Source organism: Rhincodon typus, chromosome 16, assembly GCF_021869965.1.
Source record: "Rhincodon typus isolate 14 chromosome 16, sRhiTyp1.1, whole genome shotgun sequence".
NCBI lineage: Eukaryota > Metazoa > Chordata > Chondrichthyes > Orectolobiformes > Rhincodontidae > Rhincodon > Rhincodon typus.
In genome coordinates, this window is record NC_063347.1 from 14,831,151 (window position 1) to 14,851,591 (window position 20,441).

The following is a 20,441-nucleotide window of genomic DNA, read 5'->3' on the forward strand; positions in this document are numbered from 1 at the left end:
GCGCTTGGTAACTAGGAGTTCACTTTGCAGCAATATCTATTAAATGTATTTCTTTAGAAAATAGTCTAATAGAAATGATAAGAGCCTGGGCACTCAGATGTAGGAGGGCAAAGCTGAACACAAAATTCCTGAGAACTTGACAACTGATCTCATTATCCATTTTTATGCCATTTTCTGCCAGCTGCTGGTCAGATATAAAAGGTCACATCCAATGAGGGTTGGCCATTAGGGAGGTTGGAACATACTGAGAGCATGTTGGCTTAATGGCTTTATGGTTTTAGAACATTAAAACAAGGGCTAGATTGGGCAGCTTGCCAAGGGACACTCAGAGTTAGGCCACATCATGGCATGGTAAAGATTGTAAAGTTTAGCTGCAAGGACAGTGACCAGAATCCAGGTATAATAGAAGTGGGTATGGGGATGGAGGCTTAGGATGTGGCAAGAATGGAAGAAATCATGGGTTTAGGAAAAAAGGCCGGTTTGTAACCTCCAGAAGATACCATGTTAAAAAATGATTCAGTTAAGGAACTATCAGGAATATTACTGCTCCTCTTGGTCCACAAGTAGTAGTACAAAAGATACTAAGTAGCTTTATCCAGCTGCTGGGAGTCCCAAGCTCAATAAAAGACAGCTAGCCAGCATTAAAATGAAATCTGATTTTGAAGCCTGATTTAAATATTGTGTTGAATTGTGGCAAGCTTGAGACAGACATTTAACAATGGTAGTAGGCATGCAAATGGTTGATTGGAGTCATATTACGGGAGTCATATTACAGGAGTTCTAATTTCTAACTTAGTCCCTCAACTTTTTCTCACCCAAGGATGAGAAAGGTAGGCAAATATTGGTGCCTACATTAAGCTAGGTAGCTGTCATAGAGTCATTGAGTCATAGGGCTGTACAACATGGAAACTGACTCTTTGGTCCAACTCGTCCATGCCCACCAGAAATCCTAAATTAATCTAGTCCCATTTGCCAACATTTGGCCTGTATCCCTGTAAACCCTTCCTATTAATATACTCATCCAGATGTCTTTTAAATATTGTAATTGTACCAGCCTCCACCTCTTCCTCTGGCAGCTCATTCAATTTATGCACCACCCTCTGCATGAAAAAGTTGTCCGTCAGGACCCTTTTAAATCTAACCCCCTCCCCTCCGCCCCCCACCAACCTTAAGCCTATGCCCTCTAGTTTTGGACTCCCCTACCCTAGGGAAAAGACCTTGGTTATTCACCCTGTCTATGCCCCTCATAATTATATAAACGTCTATAAGATCACTTCTCAGCCTCCGAAACTCCAGGGAAAATAGCCCCAGCCTTTCCGGCCTCTTTCTACAGCTCAAACCCTCCAACCCTGGCAACATCCTTGTAAATCTTTTCTGAACCCTTTCAAGTTTTCTACAGCAGGGACACCAGAATTGATCACAGTATTCCAAAAGTAGCCCAACCAATGTTTTGTTCAGCCGCAACATGACCTCCCAACTCCTGTACTCAATGCATCTTTGTGTTCCAGGCTGTATTAATGATGCTATGATACTATATATATGAAGTCAGGATTCCATGTATCCTCACCAATATTCCTCCCTCAATCCACACAAAAGAATTGCCTGGTCAACTATTTACTTGCCGTTTTTATGATATTACTATGCATAAAATGGATGCAGTTCCTCCTGAGGAACACTTACTGATCTTTGAATAGAGGCCACTGAATCTGGCATTTTAGGATGATTGAGAGATGTGAACTAAGCTCAGTTTCTTTCAGATACTTGTTGAAAAAAATTGACTTTCCTGCTGATTGTTTTAAACCAGTGTAAAGCATCGTAAATTTGCTAATTTGGCTCATTTGGAATTTCTATTGCCATGCCTCCAAAAGTTAAAAAAATTTATTTAGAGGGTCAGGGTTAAAATTGTGCCAACTTCTCTTTCTGACATTCAAGGCGATCTGATTTATACAAGTCACTAAGTTTGCATCTGCACCAGACTCAGCTGCTCCGCCATTCTTCTGATTCTCGTCAAAAGTCCAGATCAGTCTCATGAGACACAGCAATGTAAAAGCGAACACAACTTGCTGTGGAGAATTGGCAGAGTTTCTTAGCACTGCACTGTAGTGCACCAACACAGCAGTCTGGGCATCAAAACCTGATTTTCAAGATCTCAAATGCTCTCTTAATCCCAGTCCAAGCAGAATATACTTAAGGGCATACTTTATTGCAATTCATGAGGACCAATAACTATACAACTATTCTCTATACTTCCACAGTTACAGAACCATAAGTGTCCTTTGGTACTGTTTAACATTTTACTGTGATTATTTGCTACAGCTAGTGAAGATTTAAAAATATACAGAAATAAATTGATGAAGCATGTAAAAGAGTGATAACAGGATACTCATTTCTATTTCTTGTATGACTTTTTAAAATAGATAAATCTCAAATTGTTTACAGTAATGGTATACTAGTTAGTTTCATTAAGGGCAATTAGATCTTCCAATACATTACTGATGGTAGTTGAAGGGGATATTGCTTACTAGCATTTTATGTTATATTACACATAGCACTTTGTGGTCATGTTTATAATGCAAGCTCAAATTGTGTATTAATTGTAAGGAATGTGTGAATTTTGATAAACGCTGTGAGAATGCTGTTTTAATACCCCTTTGCAATTCCTTCCACTAGTTTAGCAAGTCATAATGGTAAATTCAGTTTAGTCTGTCACAATTTCCATAAGGGGTGCTTCATACAAAATTGTGCAGCCTGGCACCTTGCTCAGATCCGACATATATTAGATCCAGCATAAGAACAGCTGAGGTATGGAGAGGTGTGGACGATGACTTCAATACAAAAATGAGCATGTAGGACAAGCAGAAAGCTGAGACAAATGCCAAGATTAGCATAGGTGAGAACAAAGTCTCGAGTAGTTTGGTTGATAAGTATGCATTGTGCAACAAATGCGAAGAATTTATGTGTTATAATTAATATCAACACCATCTATTTGACTTTTATGATACTGTACCACTCTACATTCATTTTGGAAGACAGAACTGAAAATCTACACAATTTTTTAAACTTATATACATGTTAAGATTACATTATAAATGATATTATTCATAGCATCAGTACATCACTAGCATGATTATTGGATCTTGCTAGATCTACTGACATTCTACCTACAGTTATCAAGTGTCGTTTTCCACAATACAAGTAGTAAAATTCATCACCCAAAATGTATAATTGAATACCAAATCAATAACCAGGTTCTAGCATGACCTGTTGAAGTGACTCTTTCCCAAGTGAATCCAAGGGTCTGTATGTGTTTCTGCAGCTGGCTTAGCACTTGGAATCTTAAAAGTAATGAGCTGCTCAGAATTGCATATTTAAGCATGTACTGACTACAATCTGCTTCAATGATTTGGGTCAGTTTAATGAAGTATGCATGAAAATATTAATGTTTTGATCTAAAGCATGATTTTGACTGCATGTTCTTCTCTAATAATACTAAATGAAAATTTATCTGGAATAAAGTCCTGCCAATTACAATGTCAGCTCGTAAGCTTAAGTTTTTAAAATTAAACTTATGACATAGTATTCCACATTACCTCGCAAATTATTGGCTATTAGTGAAATATTTCTTTTCCACACCTGCGCTTACACACTTTGTCATTTGATTACCTTTGACACAAAATGAAATGTGTAAATATCCTAAATATGTACTTTAGCTTTTAAAACTCTACTCTCACAGCCCTAGCTTAATTGGAATTGTTTCCTGTAAATGATAGTTTAAAATCTTTGGTTGTTATGACACTATTTACTCCCAGGCATATTATCCAATGATTGCCTCACAGTTTACAAGAACATTACTGTTCTATTGAGAGAGTTGATCTTGGAGCTGGCGATAGTCACTATCAATTGAACGAGAAGTAGTGCTTCTACAAACAGTTATGTAACACAGACAGCAGCATTGTATTTGCAAGAAGCATAAGAACCATACTTAAGGACTGAGTAAATGCAGGACTATCATGGTACTGTATATAGGATTTCGAAAATTTCATTTCAGCAAATCGGGACTACAATTACTTAGAGGCATGTGCACTGCATAGAAGCAGTACTAAAGTTTAGTAGTTGTACAACTTGTTAAATGCATCTTTCACAGTTTAACAATTGATTCAACAGCATTATGTTTCTGTTTTGATTATTTGATATGTAGATATTGTAATAACTTCCATCTCTCAGAAATTACGCTGTTAAATATAATTGATTAAAAATGAATACTCACGTATTGCTTGAAAGGAGAAATTTTGATCCCTATGTGAATTGGGCAGCTTGAAATTCAATAGATGCAACAGTAAAGAGAGTATTCATTTTTAATATCTTATTATCAGAACAATAACATCTATGAGATGGAAACTGAGGTAGCTGTCCCATCTCAATTCAGAATGCTATGTTTGTGATATGGAGTGAACATACTAATTATTACAGCTAAGCAAGAAAGTAGAGTTTTTATTAATAGGCTGAGAACATCTCCCCTGTGCATCATCCCCAAACCTTTAGGAATCCCAAATCTGCTAAAGTATTAAAATCTGCACCCTTATCTGAAGCCTGTCTTTTTACACCTCTCTCACATTCAGACAGATCATTTGTTGACTAATGTTTGATCTTTCTCTCCGTTCAAATTTTATCCTCACTTTCTTTGTCACAATCATTCTTGTCTGGTATCTATTTGCTATGTATTTGTCCCACAAAAGTTCATTTTGGTTTCCGTTTGCCTTTAAATATTACATTCTACATTCTCTTTCACTTTTTCACATCTTCGTGACATGGGTATTTCTAGGATGAACCACACTGCATTCCATGTGATGATGGTACTTTCACAATGCTGTTAGATAAAGATCTCCCCATCAAACTGGTTGGGTGATTCAGCAACAATGAAAGAAAAGCAGTATGTGTTCAAATGATGATGGTATATAAATTGGAAGGAAATTTGATGCTGGTGAGGTTTTTATTAATTATTATTAATATTTTTTATTATCTATTTATTATTATAAACACTATTAATATTTTTGAAGTCTCACGTCTAAAACGATTATGAAAATTAATTCATTTGAAGTACTGAGGAGGTATGGAACCTGTTTTTCATAAAGTTCACTGTGAGACTTCTTTTTAAAGAACTTACTGGAGGTCAAATGACTAAATCTAACTGCTTAGACTTGGTAGAAATCACACATCTAGGTTTATGGCTGTCAGGAGAAGTGGCTATTTTGATATGGTTTGGGGTTCAGTTGGGATGTAACCTGTGAAGAGATAAAATCCTCAACACAGCTTTTGCCACATTCCTGAGAAACCCAAATGAAAATCCCAAATAATATTTAAAGAACCACAACTGTTTAATCCTTGAAAGACTTTTACAAGATTTATTCTTGACCTCTCCAGAATTACCTGCGTCTAAAGAGATGTTAGAGTACTATTGCATGTATCTAGTAACAACCATCTGTATCTGTTGACAGCTGTAAGGATGCAAAACTGAGAGCTATCTGGAATATTTCATGGTTAGTCTCTTTATTCTCCAACAATTAACAAGTATTTAGCCAGTGTTTTCTTCTCAAAAAACAATCTTCACTGAGTAAGTTTCTATATATTTTTCTTTAACAGGTGTATGTTGCATTATTTAGAATGATTTGTACTTGCTTTTTGTCCCAACTAAAGTTAATTTTGGTTTCTGATCAATTTCTAATCAATTATAAAGCTTTGCTTGTTTTGAATAAGTCTTAAATTTACAGCAACTTAATTGGAGTCACTGGACCTGAAACATTAACTCTGATCTTCTCTTCACAGATGCTGCCAGACATGCTGAGCTTCCAGCAACTTCTGTTTTTGTTCCTGATTTACAGCATCTGCAGTTCTTTCAGTTTTTATTTAATATTTATATTGTTTATTGAAGGACTCTAGTGATGGATCTTTTTTTTATTCTGGACCTAATACAGATAAAGTAAATAATTGACCATATTGGCAACTGAGTAAAATGTTTAAAAATATGCTGTAATCCGTGAGATAGTGGGGCTAGAGAGACGCAGCGGATTCTTCTAACTAGGTTATAGCAGTACTCTCATGTACCTATTGCCCTTGTTTTGAAGATTATAGATTTAGAGGTGAGGTTGAAAAAAGTCTTGTTGAGTTGCTGCAGTGCATCTTGCAGCTGATGTGTATTGCAACTACAATATATAGGTGGTAAAGAAATTGGCTGTGGTGCTAAAAAGATTGCTTGATACTGGAATGTTCTGTGCACTTCCAATGCAACTGCCACCATCCATGCAAGCAGACAGTATTCCATCATAGCTCTGATTTATGCCTTGTAGGAGTTGGAGAAACTCTCACTGGCCAAAGGAGAGCTATTCATTGTCATCTCTGATCTGCTCTGTTACCTACGGCATCCATGTAACTGAGCTTTTACTTAATGGTGACTCTTAGGATGGGGATGGTGGTGATTCAGCAATGACAATGCTGTTGATTGTCAAGGAAATATAGTTAAAAAGGTAGATTTTCTGCACTTCATTCAACCTCATTGTACTAGCTCACCTTTCTCAAAATTTCAGCTGTGGAACCTTTACTTTCTTCAACCTTTGTTATCTTCAGCAAACTATATGCTTTTAAAGTGCACACAGTTTATGGCAACTTCCCGATTGACTTAACCTTCCACCTTGGTTAACCTTTAACCTTGGTTCGCTGTTGTTTTTCTCAAAAAGTAAAAGCAGCAATGGACGATTGCTGCTATTACTTTGGACAACATAATTATTTGTAATGATCTTGAACAACCTTTGTAAAAATGGTAAACTTATGCTGCAACAAGATTTTTTTTTTAATTTCCAATTTGGAAGCAACTGAACAAATCATCTTATGACTGGATTATTTGTTTGTTAACTTTCAAAAGTATGCCCCAAGACTCTTTAGGGAGAACAATCTGTATAAACGTGTGCAATGGGCGTTCATGCAGGTTGCCTCTGGGAGATTAAACAGCGATTTACACATCTATTTTGTTTCATTGTGACTATATGCACTCGTTAATTATTTTGGCCCAGTGTGCAAGTTTGTGAAGATATGGTTTAAACTGGATACTGCAAATCGTTCGTGTTTTTTTTTAAATATCTTTATCATGATCTGGTTCAGTTCAATCTGAATTCTGAATCCTGATCTGAACGCACCGTGGTGTTTGCTGGGAAATATTCCCAATAAGGCTGCATTGCCTCGGTAACGCGCATACACCAAACAGCAAGCGTGGCGGGAGCGCGCACCCCGGAGCCGGAGAGAAAAAGAGAGAGGGAGGGAGAGGGGGAAGCGAAAGAAAGGGAGAGAAAGAGGCAGAGAGCGTCTGGAAAGATGGAGTACATTCACCATATAGCCACTCTATAACAAATCGGACAAGGACATCAGCAAGACATTATTGGGATTTATTGTAAATGTAAGAGACTGAAGATTGGCTCTTGCATTTGCATTAAGGAACTAGCGAGGTGAGAAAGCGAGAGAAGAGAATATGTTGCCTTCACAGGAAGCCTCTAAAATCTACCATAACAATTACATGCGGAATTCCAGAGCCATCGGTGTGCTGTGGGCCATCTTCACCATTTGCTTCGCGATCATTAACGTGGTGGTTTTCATCCAGCCTTACTGGATCGGGGATAGTGTCGACACTCCCTACGCCGGCTACTTTGGCCTTTTCCATTACTGCATCGGGACAGGTTTAAGCAGCCGGGATTTAATATGTCAGGGAACCTTCTCCGACTTCTCCAGCATCCCCTCGGGTGCCTTCAAAGCGGCGGCGTTCTTCGTGCTGCTCTCCATGGTGCTGATCCTCGGCTGCATCACCTGCTTCGCTCTCTTCTTCTTCTGCAACACCGCCACTGTCTACAAGATCTGCGCCTGGATGCAGCTCCTGGCAGGTAGGGGGTGGCTGATGTATGCATCTGTACGAATAGACTTATCTATGTGTGTACTTGTCACTGTTTGTATGTGTGTATGTGAGAGAGCGAGGAATCTCAACATGTCTCAGATTGCCCTTAATAGTGGAAACCTCAGCCAAAACATAGCGCCACAATACCATTCATCCAGCACCATTTCTCATCTGAGGACTGTTTTTATTCGATGAGATCTGCTGGGACATGTGTAGGTTATATAATATGTAGTGCAATGATTAAAGGTGGCGATTGAATGCAGAATGGTTAATAGAGACGGATTCCAAGGCTCCAGTGGTGAGTGACTTGAATGCAACGCGAAGTTAATGTGATGGATGGTAAGGTGCTGAATTTCCAGTGATGATAAGGCTATACCCCCAGGTAATTAACAGCGTTGAATCTAATGATATCTCAAACACCAATGTGAGCATATTGACTGCATGGTATAGAATACAAATCAGTAACGGTGCTATGAAAATTCTCAGTGTGGAGTCGTTCATGCTGTGTGTGATGATGAACCGGGTTGATTGATTGCTCGATGTTGGCTAAGATTCGCCTCTCAACGTTTTGACGTAATTGTTTTGTTTGACTGAAAGGTATGGAGTCACCCATGGTCAATGGAGAGTTAATTAGTCACTAGGACTATTACTAAGAGAACCTCCGTATCAGACGTGGACACGGATGTGGTATTCTTATAGTAAACAGTCTTACTGTTCTAAAATGGAACGATGTGTATGTAGTGTCGGTGCAGTGAGAAATACTGATAGACAATATTGCGAGGCTTCCCTGTAAACAATTTGTTGATTCGGCTGATGCTATGGTAGAAAATGCCGACTGCTGAATCTATTATCCTCACCCTTAAAAGGATTAGTTGGTCCATTACCGGGTCCGGATGAACACAATTATTAGAATACAACAGAGTGTGACTGCAGCGCGGCGCACGCCCCCATCTATCTAGGCACCGAATGATTAAGAGATAGTTTGCTGCGAATGATAGTGAGATGTATTCTGAGCCTTGTCTCTCAGATGGGAGATTCCCAATAGCTCGTTCCTAAGAACGGGAGGACGCATTTCATTGCTGTTTCACTAAACAGCGATTAATAGGCACAGCAGCTACACGGTTATAAATTTCTCTTGATGCAATGCAAGGTACTCTTAAAGGGCCGTTACCTGCATCCCTAATATCACGGCTTCGGGCATCAGTTGATTTTACAAGATTTGTGTGAAGTCAATTTTAAATATTTTAAGGATTTTTATGGTTAGAAAGGAAATGATCAAAGTAGGCTGATAGAACTCGACGTGAAACTGAGCCCTGCCTGTCTTATAAGTGATCATCTTGATTCGTACTTTACTTAATGAATATGCTAGAGACCACTGCTGCTTTATGAAAACCAAGGGATAAAGAATTGTGTCAACACAGTCAAGGTTTATCACAACACGTGCTCGCTTCACCCCAACCAAAATCTTCTGACAAAAAAAGGTAAAGTCTAGCTATTTTGAGGGTAAAACTCTAAAAAGTTGCTATCCTTTATTCTGATTCTGACGAGAAACTAAAACTAGCCGAGGGGATCAGTATCGACCAAATAATTTCTTGTAGTAATTACATTTTTCCAAGAGTTGGTTGCCGCCCTAGCCAGAAATTCATTGTAACTAGTTTTTTCTTGAAGGGATTCCGTGAATCAGTGTCTATAGCCTAGTTTGTTACAGAAGTCCCTTCTTTTTCCTTCTTGTTACAGCTGTTGCCTGGGAAAAAAAAAAACACCAATTGACTAAAATGAATAAAATTTGGTAAAACATCCCACAAACACTTTGGAGAATGAGTGTCCAAGCAGAGAAATCTGCGGACAATGGTGCATCAATTATGAAAAACAAACGAAACCGCTGATTAATAATACAATTTTTAAAAAAAACTCAAAGCACCGGATGCATTTGCAAAAGGACAGATTTAAAAAGCAGAGAGACTGGATTTGATTTCATTCTGGGTTCTAAACTCAAACACAAGTATTAAATCAGCGAACCCATTGGAAAATAGTCAGCTGACACAATCTTTAAAAGAATAGCCAACTAATGGCCAGAGAAAACTATGGCCATTCCATATGGATATTTCAGGGTTCTGGTGGTGCCTGGTAGTATCCCAAACTCTGGGCCAGAAGTTTCAGGTTCAAGTCCCATCTGGCCTGAAGGTGTGTCAGAACATGATCAAACATGTTGATTTTTTAAAAAATGGATGGTGGATGTACTCTGGAAGTTGTAGCCTGTCAGTGTAGGTAAAGAGAGAGATAGAGAATAGAGGTGCTCTCTTAACACTTTTCTAAACTTGATGGCTTCAACTGTCAAATCATCGCAGTGGTGGGAGAAACATGTTGAAGGAACCTCTGGCTACAGCTGTGATCATGAGGGCAAAATGGCCATGACTGGGAGGGGGAAGTGGGGATCCTCAAATTTATCCTGAAGCATTCACCGTCTCCTCCTACTCGACCCCCCACCCCCCCAAGTCTGTGGCCAGGAACGTACCAGGATTGAAATGCTTTGTGCTTTTTAATTATATTTATGAGCTATCTGCTTCTCATAGATGGATAGCCATCACAGCTGCCTGACCTACATCCTTAAAAATAGTCCAGAGGCAGGAAGATGCTATCAAACCAACATACCAGTCAGTATAAAACTTCTGAAGAAGGACTTGAAATGTTTTCTATCCACAGAAGCTACAGAGTTTCTCCAGCAATTTCTGTTTGTGTGAGTCTAGAACTTTGATTAGATTACATTTTGAATAGTATGAATTGATTTAGTCTCCAAATTTAAAAAAAAGACATTAAAGCGTTGGACAAAATGCAAAAAGTGTTTTATTGCAATGGTACAATGTTAGGAAGTTGTATCTAAAAGGAAAGATTTCTTTTTATCTGGAGACTAGAAAATATGGGCAAAGTCCTGTTAGAGATTCTTAGGATTTAATGAATAATATTCCACTTATAGATTTCAGAAATGGTACTGTTCAGAATATTACAGAATTCTTATAGAGTTAGTCAATATAGCATGAAGTCACCTGGTAGAATTGTTCTTTCTCTTCTCTCTCTGGAAAAGTGCATGAAGTCATAAGAAATGTCAGTGTCTACTGGTTAGGGCTTTTATGTTGGTATTCCTGAATTGATAGGATGACATTGTGTAGTGTCTGGTCTATACAAGTGTCTTGTTTGGCTTAACAAATGGCCCTCAACATGAGGTAAACTTAAAGATGGCCTTAAGCTAAAGTGATGGACCGGGGAAGTGGCCTTTCCCAACATTCTGGGTACCAATCATATTTGTTGGGTTAGAAGGTTTGGACAAGTGATTGACATAGATTAAATAACCAGTCCCTCAAACTAAAGTATATTAATAATGCTTGGGTATGGGGACAGTCTTTGTTAGACAACTACCTGATCTTCAAAGGGCCAAAGATTTGGGAAGAGATTCTTAATACTTCATATAGAGAGCAGAACACTGGCACTGAATCTACTGAAATCAACATGATCCTCATCATTCATCAATTAGTCCTCCCAAACCAGTAAAACTAATCTCACCTGTCACAGGTTAAATGTTTTTCTTATTTATTCAGCTTATTCATAATTTCTAAATTGTTGCTTCTTAAAAAAATTAAGCAACAACCTTAAAGTCAATTGTGTACTCTTGGCCACCTATGTTGGTAATCCGTGACGCTCAAATCTCAAAACCTACATAAGGCAGAGTGGGACTTGAGGCCAAATATGTGAGATTGTTACTAGTACATCTAGCAAGGAGTACAGGAGAAACTTCTTCACCCAGATAGTGGTTGGAATGTAGAGCTGGCTACCACAAGGATAAGTTGAAGCGACCCCTTGGGATATATTTAAGGGAAAGCTAAATAAATACATAACGGAGAAAGGAACAGAAGGATGTGTTAAAAACTGAAAGAACTGCAGATGCTGTAAATTGGAGACAAAAACATAAATTGTTGGAAAAGCTCAGTAGGTCTGGCAGCATCTGTGGAGAGAAATCAGAGTTTAACATTTCGGGTCGAGTGACCCTTCGTTAAAAGGATATGTTGATGGGTTAAGATGAAGAAGGTGGGATGAGACTCAGGTGGCACAAAAACATTAGCATGGACTCAGTGGAATGCATCACTTATTTCTGTAATGCAAATACTGCATGAAATGCATGCAATCTAACCATGACCTGGCTTTACATAACTTAAAATCATAACTCCTATTTCTTGCAATCTTTTCACTTGGAACAAATGGTCAACTTGAATTTAGCAGACTGGATTTTGTAGCCAATGGTGATGCAACAGTATTCACTGCAGGCATTGAAGAAAGGTGTAACGATATCTGATGATCTCTGTGGTGCAGTGTTCTGTTTATGGTATTAACTTGGGGAATGTGGTTCTTCAGGTATCCAGCAGAACTGATGGCACTGTGCAGGTAGGCATTCAATCACATTGAAGTACTCTCACAAACAACAAACCCGTAAGTAAAACCACAGAGCCCCTTCATTTTCAGCTGTAATGTTTTTACATGTAATGATTGGGAAATCAAGGCCGTAATTATTTTAAAGTTTGTCCATATTTTATTATTTTAAGAATTGTGCAATTTTTTAATATTAAAATGAGACATTTGATATTCAGTAAATATAAAATTACATCTTCAGGGCCAATGAGACATTTTAATCTGTAATTGTGAACTTAGTATTTTGTTAAAAACCTAATTAAACCTCATTTAAGAAGCATAACATGCACTCGGATTTTTACAGAGACTAAGAGCCTAAAAGAGAAAGTTTTTGCCAGTTCAATGATTTCCAATTGCTTGAATTCTAGAGAGACTTCACTGGTGTATCCTCTGGGGAAGCATTAAATCAGTGGCAGGAACTTCTGGATTTTTGTGTATTGTGTAGAATGCAGAAGTTACAGTCCATCTGAAAAGAGGAATGACAATGAATGCTAACAGCTTCACATTCGTTACTACCACAAAATCTGGACCAATCTATTCAATTCATCATCTTATAAATCGTGATTAGATTACTCCTAAGACTACACTGTTCTGAAGTGCACAGTTGTAGCTCCTTTAGTCTGTCTTAATAAGTAAGACAGCCTTATCCTGTCAGCTCATATTATTGTCCAAAGATTAATGGATTGGTTACACTGCTTAGCTGATCAGCAGTGGTATTAAATGGTCATTATGGAGAGACTATTTCCCCTTATTGAGATTTCTAAATTAAAATATACATTCTTGCAAATCATATTGGTCCTTATACCAAGAAAGTTCAAAAGAAGACAAGTATTTAGTATCAGTCATTTAGCCACAATGTTAATGGGGTTTGCATACAGTGAGAATATTGGCCTTGAAATTAAGTTGTGAGGTAATTGTGTATGAATGATTAACATCTTTGTTTGAAACTCCTTCCCACTATTTTTTTTTAGCAGATCTATTCACCCATGTATTTTAAACAAGTTAATATCTTCAATGAAACAGCAGAAAAACATTTCAGATGGAGGCATTAAGTGCTCACTGTATAATTTCAAAGCCATTATCTTTATGGAAAAGTGTCTATGCATTTGTAAACTAAACCATATATTGGCTTTCTATACCGATTATGATCTCATTTATGTCATCATTGCACCCTAAATGTTTGGGCTAAGTGTCTCAATGCAAAGTGTCTCATGAAAACTATGGAGGTTTATTTGCCAAAATGGCAAAAGCTTTAACATTTTTACTTCAAGCATGATGAAGTACCATTGTGAAATAAAGTGCCATCACTCCAGGTCAGAATGAATAGATTGAAAGCCTGATAGAAAATCCAACATTTAGATCCCTTAATAAAATGAGCTTTCAGCTGTCTCAGTTCAGTTCTCAGTTGGTGTGCTTATATTCAGTGCAAATTAACATCATTAGTCAGAAATATGTCAAAAACAATCAATCTGCAAAATGGAGTTGTTGCCTGGGGTTGTCTTTTTAATACTGGCTTATGTTGTTGAGGCAAAAGTGGAGGACAAAATAAGGGGAATCAATTTAAGACATAGCATCTTTGATTTGATGCACATACACTGAGAAAAGTCTTACATTGTCAGCATTTCTACAGCCAGTCACTTCTAGTTTTTCTGTTCCCACGGAATTGTATATCGCATACATAAACATTAATAATACAAATATCAGTTTGATTTTACTTCAATAAGCCTCTGTACCACAATAAGCACATAAAATTTCTTTTTAGTTGAACAATTAAAAAGATTTCATATCAGCTTATGCGTTGCCATTTCACTTCACATTTTTCTTACTTTTATTTTTTTCTTTCTAAGCTAGTTCATTCTATCCATTCAAAACATTTTCTCTTTAGTAGTAAACATTTTCCTTGCTGGTTTCTTTCCCAATTTCCAACAATCTGGTCTTTTGGTTGAAAAGTAGCTCTTAGTGCCTAAAGATGTCAAGTGCTGATAAACTAAAACACAGATATGATGAGATCAATCCAGGAACAAGCTATGAATGACCAATAAAGTAACTTGTGTCTCACAGAGTTCTACACTCCTGAGTGAGTTAATACACCAATGAAGAGGTGAAGTACAAAAATTGCAATATTATAAAAGCTGATGATTCAAATCTTCAGTTATTTAATTATGTCTCACTCCCATTCTGAACAGAACATTTCAAAACTTATAAAAGAGTTTTACAGTCTCACATGAATTCAAATCTGCTGAATCTACTTTCACAACTAATTATTGTTTTTTTATTATTATTTGGTGCAAATCCCCAGCCAAGCAATGAAGGATAGAACTGGAGCATTGTCTTTTCAGTAATGCCCACTGACTGAACGTAATTGATTATCAATTAATATACAATTAACATACAGAATGCATACTCAAATAAAGACGTGCATTTAGAGAATGTATCCATGCACCTTCTTATAAATTAAAATATTATATGAGGTTTGAAGTGTGCTAATTAGCATGTAAGTAATGACACAGATGTGTGAGATCAGACATTTCACATAAGCTGGCACATAATACACCAACGCGCGCGCACGCACACACACACACACACACACACACACACACACACACACACACACAATTCATAAGAGGACTGGCTTGAACAGCACAAGCTTATTCTACCAGAAACAGCCAGGCAACAAAAAAATAAGAGGATCATGTGCAGAACAAAATAGTCCACACACAACCATTATTTTTTAAAAGCTAATACTTTATGATTGTGATTTGTGCATCAAATTGAAAAGCACAGAACAATAAATCTTTGATTCACCTCAATTTAACATTCAAATATTGTGTCCTCAACCTCATACCAAAAGACTTCCTGACCTGTGACTATTCTGAGCGTGGATTCCATGAGTGCAAATGAATTTCTGATATCTTTAATGGGATACATAGCTGAACACAAAATCCAAAGTCACCCTGATGTGGTCCCTGATGGGAAGGCTACAAATGCAGGTTGGAACATATGTGTCTGTTTCACATCATAGTTCAAAAGTCTTCTATTTTGCTTTGCATCTGAACAAAGGGATGGATTTTCAAAATGTGGTTTGGAATCTGATGCCTGGATAACTTCCAGGTCCCAATACCTCACTGGTGCTGCATCGCTCAAGCCATGTATTTTGATAAGTAAATGCTTTGTTGGAGATGAATGTGATCCCTTAAACATTTTTGTTTCACTATTTCTCATAGGAACAAGGCATGTGTCCAGCATCTTTAGTTTTGAAGTGTATCCACTGTTGTAACAGAGGAAATACCATAGCTGATCTGCAATCAGCAAACTCCCACAAACAGCAATGTGATAATATTCAAATAATTTTTTTTTGAGATATTGATTGAGGGATAAATATTGACCAAGACTGATGCAACTCCGATTCACTTCAAAACAGTGCCATGGGATCTTTTACATCCACCTGAACAGGTAGATGGAGAATCAATTTGACATTTTATCCAAAGATGGCATAACAGCATAGTAGACTTTCAGTACAGTATGGAATGTCAGCTTTGCTTTTTTATGGTCAACCCAGAAATTTATGATTCAGAGAAAAATGTGTGAGGGACTGAACATTTGATTCTCTGAAGGCAGACAGTATCTGTTTGCAGCATATGATTGGCAAAGGCAGATAATAGCCATGATGGGGTCTGCCACTGTCTCATGAAGAGAGCAGACAACTCCTTGGAGGACCAACGACATAAATGCGCACAAATGTGTCCATAAGGCCAACAAGAGGTAAATACACCTGATCGGGCAGAAAACCCACCAGGCACTTTATAAAAATAAAATTCCACTTCTCCTGACCTGAAGCCAACTGCTGTGTATTCAAGTGCACCAGACTGTTTATATTCATCAAATTCACATTTGAAGATTGCCCTTTTGTCCTCCCAAGCTGTTACCAATATCTTTAAAGGGCTCAATGGCCTTTTAATTAGAGACAACAGGATTCTGATGCTTTCCCTCCCTTTTGAAAATGACACAGTATCCCAGTGACATCAGAACCCACTTGGATTGCAATTTTGATATTGTTCCTGCATCTAACTCCAACCATGCCACCAATTTTAGTATCAAAGATATGAACCAGCACTTGAAGTTTAATTTCTAATGTGATTTGCAGACTTTCTGTAGCATTCCTCATGGTAAACTGAAGAATATGCTCTGTTATAGGGACATCAGTGTTCTGTACAATTCACAATGTATTACTCTGTGATAACAGTATCAGGCCGCATTTTTTGTCATTTGGAAGATTCCAGTATATGTGGCCTTACCTTTAAGATTATCAAAGATTTCAGGACTTGGGAATGGTCAATAACATCAGGTATTCACACAAGGGGAGTTTCTGTATGTTAAAGCTGGAAAATCTGCAAGGTGACCCCAGCTGGCCCCTTTATAAAGCAACCATATTGAGCCAATTCTAAGATATTTCTCATCAGGGCACCAGGTCACAAAAAGTCCACTTTCATCATTTCATACTTAGAATGCTTGATGGGCTGAGTCAATGTCGGGGCTAGTAAATTGTAATCCCAAATATAGGAAGTCCACAACTAAGGTTCCATTCATTCATAGAATCCCTACACTGTGGAAGCACACTGTTCAGCCCATCAAATCCAGACTGACCCTCCAAAGAACATTCCACCCATACTCGTCCTATCCCTGTAACCCTGAATTTCCCATGGCTAACCCACCTAGCCTACACGTCCCTGGACCCTATGGGCAATTTAGTATGGCCAATCCACCTAACCTGCATATCTTTGAACTGTGGGAAGAAGCCAGAGTACCTGAAGGAAACCCGTACAGACATGGGGAGAATGTGCAAACTCCACACAGACAGTCATCTGAGGCTGAGATCAAACCTGGGTCCCTGGCACTGTGAGGCAGCAGTACTAACCATTGAGCCACCATGCCATACTCATTTTGATTATCTTAGCAAGAACAAAGGGGATTCAGCCCATAATCAGAAACTTCCATGTTAAAAGCAGATGGTGTTGTAATTTGTTTTTTCTTTCATGTAGTTATTTAATTCTCCTTTAATTATTATTGTTGTATCTGCTTCCACCCCTTCATATAATGTATTTCAGTCATTACAACATATATAGGATGATACATAAACATGTAGCAGAGCATTAAGAAATATACAATATAATTTAGCAGGGTCAACATTGTTTCAGGAAGGGGAAGTAAGTCCTAACAAATTTATTAGAATTCTTTGAGAACACAATAAACAGGATAGATAAAAGGGAACTAGTAGATGGAATATATTTGAGTTTCCACAAACCATTTGATAAGGAACTGCACGTAAGACTACATAAGGAGATAAGAGCCCAATTTTGGCACAGTATATAAGCACGGATAGAAGACTGGTTAACTAAAAGAAGACAGAGAGTTGGGATAATAAAGTTATTTTCAGGATGGCAAACTATAACTAATGGAGTGGCAAGGGATCAGTGCTAGGGCCACAGTTGTTGACAATATATATTAATAACTTGGATGATGGAAGTGAATGTACGCTCGCCAATTCTGCAGATGACTCAAAAATGGGTGGGAAGGCAAATACTGAGGATGACATGAGGAGTCTGAAGTGGGATAAAAACAAGTTGTGATAAATTTGTGTATTTGTAGTATTGGTAGTATTTGTGGAGTGAGAAACAGAGTTCATGAGCAGGATATTTCTTCCCAAGGGAGAACCAGAGGTCAAGACTATTTTGTTTGGGTCTCAAACTCACACCTATCAGGGAAGTAGTTAAGAGATAACAAGGTGTAGAGCTGCATGAACACAGCAGGCCAAACAGAGGAGCTGCATCAGAGGAGCAGGAAAGCTGACGTTTTGGGCCTAGACCCTTCTTCAGAAATCATTCCGGATGGAGCAGGGTAACTTTTTCAAGGTAGGCATCCTTAGAAGAGGCTTCGCAGTGGGGTTAAAATTGTTTCAGAGATAGTAGGAACTGCAGATGCTGGAGACTCTGAGATAACAAGGTGTAGAGCTGGATGAACACAGCAGGCCGAGCAGCATCAGAAGAGCAGGAAAGCTGACGTTTCAGGCATAGACCCTTCTTTTGCGCTTATCACAGCAGTGTGCTTTTAATTGTCCTGGACATGAGGTCTCCCTTCAATGAAGGACAGCAGCAATGTCTTGATGCTTTAAAATCAGAGGCTTTCTATTCTGAAGGAAACAGCAAGCTGCAATGGAGAGTGAGAGGAAAGACACTTCAAAATGGAGATGTGCTCTCTTCAAAATTTTGAATTCTTAAGAGAATGGATTGTGCAGCCTAGCCACTGATAATTTTAAGGAGCCTCCACATCAATGCTGGGGGAATGGAAGGACAGGGGGCTGGGGTGAAACCTTGGCTTGATCTGTCCCATTTTACCTTGCAGTGAGACGCATTTTGTCACTGATTACTCCTGCTATTTGCCCAATCACTACAATCTATTCTACTACAAATCTTCTGTGTTCTCTACCTCCTCCCCACTGCCTCCTTCCTGCCTCTGTGCTGGCTTAGAATCTGCTGCATCTTTAATCTAAACTATGGTGAAACTACAGAATACTGCAGGATGGAGAGATTTAGGTGTCCTTGTAAACAGAATACAAAAGGTTAGCATGCTGGTACAGTAAATAATTAGGAAGGCAAATGATATGTTTACATTTATTACAAAATGGATGATGTATAATAATAGCAAAGTCTTGCTATAACTGTACAAGGAGCTGCTGAGATCATACTTAGAGTACTGTGACTAGTCTTTTGGTCTCCTTATATAAGAAGGGGTACACTTGTTCTGGAGGGAGTTAACACATGAGGGAAGGATCAGCAGGTTTGGCCTTAAGTCATTGTAGTTGAGAAGAATAAGATATGATCTTATTGAAAGATAACTTCTGAAGAGGTTTGACATGATAGATGCTGAGACAATGTTTACCCTCATTGGGAATTTGGCACAAGAAATCATCATTTCAAATGAAGGGATCATCTATTTAAGATGGAGATAGGGAAGAATTCCTTCTCTCATAGGTCATGAATTTTCAGAATTCTTTACAACAGAGAACTGTGAAGGTTTTGAATGTATTCAGAGCTGAGGTATAATTTCTTGACAGGTTCCTGATTGATGTGAGTGTCAAAGGTTATGGGAATCAGGCAGGAAAGTGGAGTTGAGTCCGAGATCTGATCAGTCATGACCTTATTAAATGTCAGAGCAGGCTCAAGGGCCTGTGTGGCCTACTATTTCACATGTTCTTATTTTCCAGTTCTGATGAAAGGTCACAGATATGATTTGATTATTTTCTTACTGTTCATTTAAATATTGATGTTTCTGTAACTATACATTTCCACACAAACTCCAGGCTCACTACACAGCTACCAATGCCAACTTCATTTTCTATAATCTATAAATACTGCATGCAATTGACAGATTTTCATGTTACTTAAATAATGGGTGTAATGGTATTGCAGTCCCGGAGTCTATTTTGCACTGACCATCCTGTAAAAGGGTTTTTGCGACAAACCAAACAGAAATTGGAATGCCAACCAGGTTGAATTGCTTTGTCTACCTTCTAGTGACCAATGTTAAACTAATTGTAATGGTCTGGGATCAGCTTTTTACCTTTTGTCAATTCTTAGAGAATTTCATTGTTCCATTAGATATTATTCCATTTAAGATTCTTTTGCTTCTGTCTTTTGTCTTCATCCTATTGCCATTCCATGTTCTTTTTGACTGTACTTTTTAATTTTAATTCTTGTCCAGTGTCCTGGCACAACTTACACAGGGATCAAATCTCAGTTGTGAATTCTTTTGGAAGAAGTGTTTATTCATTGTAACGGACTTGGATAGAGATCACAGCTGTGGCACTGCTCATATGCTGAAGAGCATATATATAGCTCAAAGCCTGGTTGCAACATCTTTATAAGGAAGTTAAGAATTGCCAATCAAAGTCATAGCCACAATCCAATCGGCGATTTGCTGAGCGGAGTTCAAATAACAAACAGGAAAGGATCTGTACAGAGTTAAATCATGCTAATTGCAGTTGTCAAAAATT

At 38.1% G+C, this 20,441-nt stretch overlaps 1 protein-coding gene across 2 annotated transcripts in view; it reads left to right on the forward strand.

Annotated features, from left to right (window-relative positions):
- Positions 1-7,345: 7,345 nt before the first annotated feature.
- Positions 7,346-20,441, forward strand: part of lhfpl4a (LHFPL tetraspan subfamily member 4a) — a 163,605-nt gene continuing 150,509 nt past the window's right edge. For both annotated transcript variants that reach the window (XM_048606520.1, XM_048606518.1), the window contains exon 1: positions 7,346-7,922. In XM_048606520.1, coding sequence (XP_048462477.1) covers positions 7,517-7,922 — 406 coding nt within the window. In that variant the 5' untranslated portion in view covers positions 7,346-7,516. The remainder of the gene's footprint in view (positions 7,923-20,441) is intronic.